At 42.0% G+C, this 4145-nt stretch overlaps 1 protein-coding gene across 1 annotated transcript; it reads right to left on the reverse strand.

Moving 5' to 3' along the window:
- Nucleotides 1-227: 227 nt before the first annotated feature.
- LOC307263460 (zona pellucida sperm-binding protein 3-like) lies at nucleotides 228-2913 on the reverse strand (the record flags this gene model as incomplete). The annotated part of the gene is made up of 10 exons (XM_080044607.1): nucleotides 228-436; nucleotides 527-631; nucleotides 730-885; nucleotides 1100-1272; nucleotides 1373-1455; nucleotides 1536-1653; nucleotides 2024-2198; nucleotides 2270-2373; nucleotides 2453-2568; nucleotides 2647-2913. 10 exons carry the CDS (start codon nucleotides 2911-2913, stop codon nucleotides 228-230), a joined length of 1506 nt encoding a protein of 501 aa, XP_079900733.1.
- Nucleotides 2914-4145: the final 1232 nt, after the last annotated feature.

Consider the following 4145-nt stretch of genomic DNA (forward strand, 5'->3'; position numbering starts at 1 on the left):
TACTTATGTTTCCAATTTCTTCAGCTCCTCAATCCTTTGTCAGAATGTGCATTATACTAATGTAAAAGATGTTGCGCTTCCAGTGTGACCATTATTTGGTGTTCTGCACTAAACTTTGCCAACCAGGGCACTGAGCAGCAACACATTTAGACAGACATCAGTCCTCACTTTTGCCATCAGAAGACAGTTATTTGGCCAATCAAAAACAAGCATATAGTTTCAATGGTTTATTTCTTTCGGTCATTTGTATCAGATAGGTCAGATTCAGTAGCATCAGTAGCGGTTGCATTTGTCAGCATGGTCACATCCGTCGGCATGGTCACATCCATGGTAATCTGGTCAGTGTGGTTGGAGACACTGGGGGCTGCTGTGCTGTTATTTTCCAACACTGCTGTCTCTTCTAGAGCTGCAGCAATGTCTCCTGCAGCAATGTCATCTGCAATGAGAGAAACAAGAGTTAACACATCGGAAGTGACACTAAAAAAAATAAATTCCTTCAATGTGTGTTCACACTTCTGAAAGTCACCTTCGATATCGGTTTCATTATTGGGGTTTCCATTCTGCGTAGAAGCAGCACGAATCTCTCCTTGGCCTGGTGTAGATGGACCAGGAGCCAGCTCCTTTTCCAGATCTAGTATACATACACAAATTTAAGCAGCAAATTATATAGAGGGCCTTAAAAAAAGGTTCTAACTTGGCAACGATACATGTTGCGATTGATTTTCTTACCAACTTCTTTCTTTACACCACTTCTCCATTGGCTGCCATATAGTGCAGGTCTGCTGATTTTACTGAGAACGGGTGGAAGCTCTTCCAGAGGTATGGGTCCACTTGTCTTGGCTGGCAAGACCAGGATTGGACCCACTTTGGCCTCGTGGTCCCACACTTTAAATAGATAACACATGATACATCTTTACAATGTTACAAGTCCAAAATAGTTTGTAAAGCCTGACATCTATTGGTGAAAAACCTGCACTGAATTAGTCTTAAAAATCTAGTTGATAATGGTTGCAGGTGGCATCCCACTGGAGTCTGCATGTCCTAGACCAGCCAATATTGACCCATTCCACCATATCATGTGTAGTAGAGAGAACCATACCATCATCATTGGTAGTGGGGCTGCTCTTCTTGAAGGCTTCAGGTCCATCTAGTCTCCCAAACCCACGGGGACCAACCTTGCCAGGGATGCTGGGTTTACTGCGGGTTTGCCCAACTTCATTTTGGCTTTGACAATAGTTACACAAGTAGTCATTACCATCAGCTGACCGCCATCTGAAAAATAATCGTCATGTCTCACTTTCCCCAATTTACACATTTTGTTTGAGCATAATTTATAAAAATAAAAAAACATTTCAGACTGGATAGCACTTGCCTTCCATTTACAAAAGTGCACGCCTTATTCATTGACTCTGAATCATGGACTGTAACAGCAGTCATGTGACATGTGATGTAGAGCTGGAAGAAATGAAAGAAAGGCGTTGTAAAAAGAAAAACACACGCAAGTATGACTCAAGCTGTTTTTGGAGCAGCTTCACCTGTCCCATGTCCTCATTATGGAACCTGAAGGCATCAATGACCAGGTGGAGCTTATCATCTTGTGTTCTGGGGTAGAAGTGGGACTTTGAACCTGGGAGCTGAGAGTCCACCAAGCACCTATGAAGACACAACATGTTAGCGGTGCACCATGTATAACATTGAATGAACACTTTCCATAAACCTAGTGCCTACATTACCCATAATGCAACAGTTCAGAGTGCCTAATCTTCAAAGCCAAGGTGCAGTTAAGCAAACACTTTTGATAGACTCATATCTTGACTTTGACTTGTTTCATTACACAGGCTAGTTCAGCATGTTAAGGAACGAAAGTTGTAGTCGTCAGACTCATGATGGTTCTTTAGGCTCGGCTTGGAACCACAAGAGGCTTTTCAACGTCGACATATGCCACAATACTTCAAGATGTATAATGCATTAAAACACATACTTCCCCCCCTTTAAGTTGCCCTTAGTCATTTCAAGTGCTCACCCGTCTTCAATGAAGACATATCTGGGAGCAGAGTGTATGTCTGGGTCCAGTGTGGCCACACAGCTGCTCACAAACACACGGAGCCCCATGTGATGTCCAACTCGGACGGAGGCTTCGATGGCGATGGGCTCTCCGAGGTGGAACACGTTAGAGCTTCTTTCATACTGCCAGTCATCTGCACAAACATAGTAATGTGTAAACACAGATAAGATGAAAAAAACACAACATGAAGTGACAGATACCCACTTGTCATAAGTCTCAAGTCAAATGCCAAGGTTTCCACCGCAGCTTGGGTAGACATGAAGGGGATCCAGGTTGGCATGAGTGAAGAACTGGACAATCTGAACTTCCTAAGAAACAGATAAAAAGATTTATAGAGTAAGGCATTGCCCAGCTACCTTTAAAGATGAGCTTTAAGAAAAGGCAGACCTGTCATAATGACACTCAATTGGAATCACAGCCTCCTCCATTCGGATCAACCCGTCTGCAGAGTCCAGAGGAGTGTATATGAGGAGGTTGGTGTAGACCAGAGAGTCTTCAGTCATCTATGGATAGTAGATACATTTAGTAGTAGAAGTGCTGTTCAACAAACAAATGTCTGCGATAAAGAAATGGTCCCTTACCCAGTGTTTGGTGCCACAGTCCAGCAGTCCAACAACTATGATGTACTCTTCTGCTGTAGACACTGTAGCTGTACAGAAGTCATTGTGCTCCACTCCAAGGCGCAACTCTTCCCCGTAAACAGGAGCTCCTACACCAAACATGTCTGCTTTGATAAGGATCTCCAATGAGTCTGGTTGGCAGGTCACTTTGACGGTGTTCACCTGCACTCGTTCCTCAGCTGGAGCCTTTAGTTGTTGGGGCACAGGGAGTCCGGAGCTCCCAGGCATCTGCAATGAACCATATTGTATGGACGGTAAAGCAAAAGTAGACCTTGTAAAAATTCCTGACAAAAAGAGTCGAACAAAGAGGTTAATCGATAACCGATCCATGACTAGAACCCAAATTAACACTCTAGGTCTGACCTACTAGGCAAGTGTTTCAGTCTGAGCAGTGTTGGACTTATATGCAATCAGCCTCATCAGAGCAGCACTGCACACCTGATTCTCATTTTCAATCACTGATCAGCTTGCTTTCCATCAAAGCAACTAATTGGTCGCTGGATGTAGAGGAGAAGAAGTAGCTTGCTACACCTACACACACACACACACACACACACACACACACAAACACAACCTCTCTCTCTCTCTCTCTCTCAAAAGAAAGTCTGATTCATCTGATTAAAAATATTTTCTCTATTGCCTGGTTCAAATCAATCAATCAGTGGTGCAGTTTACCAGAGGGTTAATGACAATACATGAAATGCACAATACATAATTATTGTAGGTTACTCTGATGTTGGTAAAACCCTTTTTATATTACTTAAAATATTTGTGTAAAAAATACTTTAAGGAGAGATTATCTTAAATTTAATTTAAGGGATGTGTGCATCCACTGGGCGTTATAGTCTGACAGAAACTCAGTTTTGACAATGTGGGTGGAACCAAGTTTGTATTTTAACAGTCGCTCTTGCTTTGAGGTCCTCTTCCTGCTCTAAGAACAATACAGTGAGGCCGGGGGCCACAAAGTCTTACATGTGCCCTGGGAGGAAATAGGAGGAGTACAATATGACTTAGCTTCTGTATATCTCAGTGCTTTTACAACCGAAAAGGCCATGAAGACGAGCTCGGCATGCACTCTCATTTTCATTCACCTCTTTGAAGGTAAGATATATTCACATTCCACTCACCAATTACAGTACAAATGAAAAAAAATATTTGTGTGATACTAAAGCTAAAATTTGTGTTGAAGACATTAGCAGTTCTTTTTTTCACCAGCATAATGTGTACAGTATTAAGTTGTCTTTACTCAGAGCCCACAGTTGTGTGGCATTGGTGGCAGCCTGGCTCGCTGCTCTACGAGACTTTACCATTTCAGTATGTAATTTTTTTTTTCTTTTAGGAAATCAACATTATATCCCATCCATTGACAGTAGAAATGGATTTACAAATATTATAACAGTCCAAAACCATATTTTTTTAAAGAAAATAGATTATTGTACAAAACTCAGACTCTCAGCTAT

The sequence above is a fragment of the Ammodytes marinus genome (genome assembly GCF_949987685.1).
Source record: "Ammodytes marinus genome assembly, chromosome: 16".
NCBI lineage: Eukaryota > Metazoa > Chordata > Actinopteri > Uranoscopiformes > Ammodytidae > Ammodytes > Ammodytes marinus.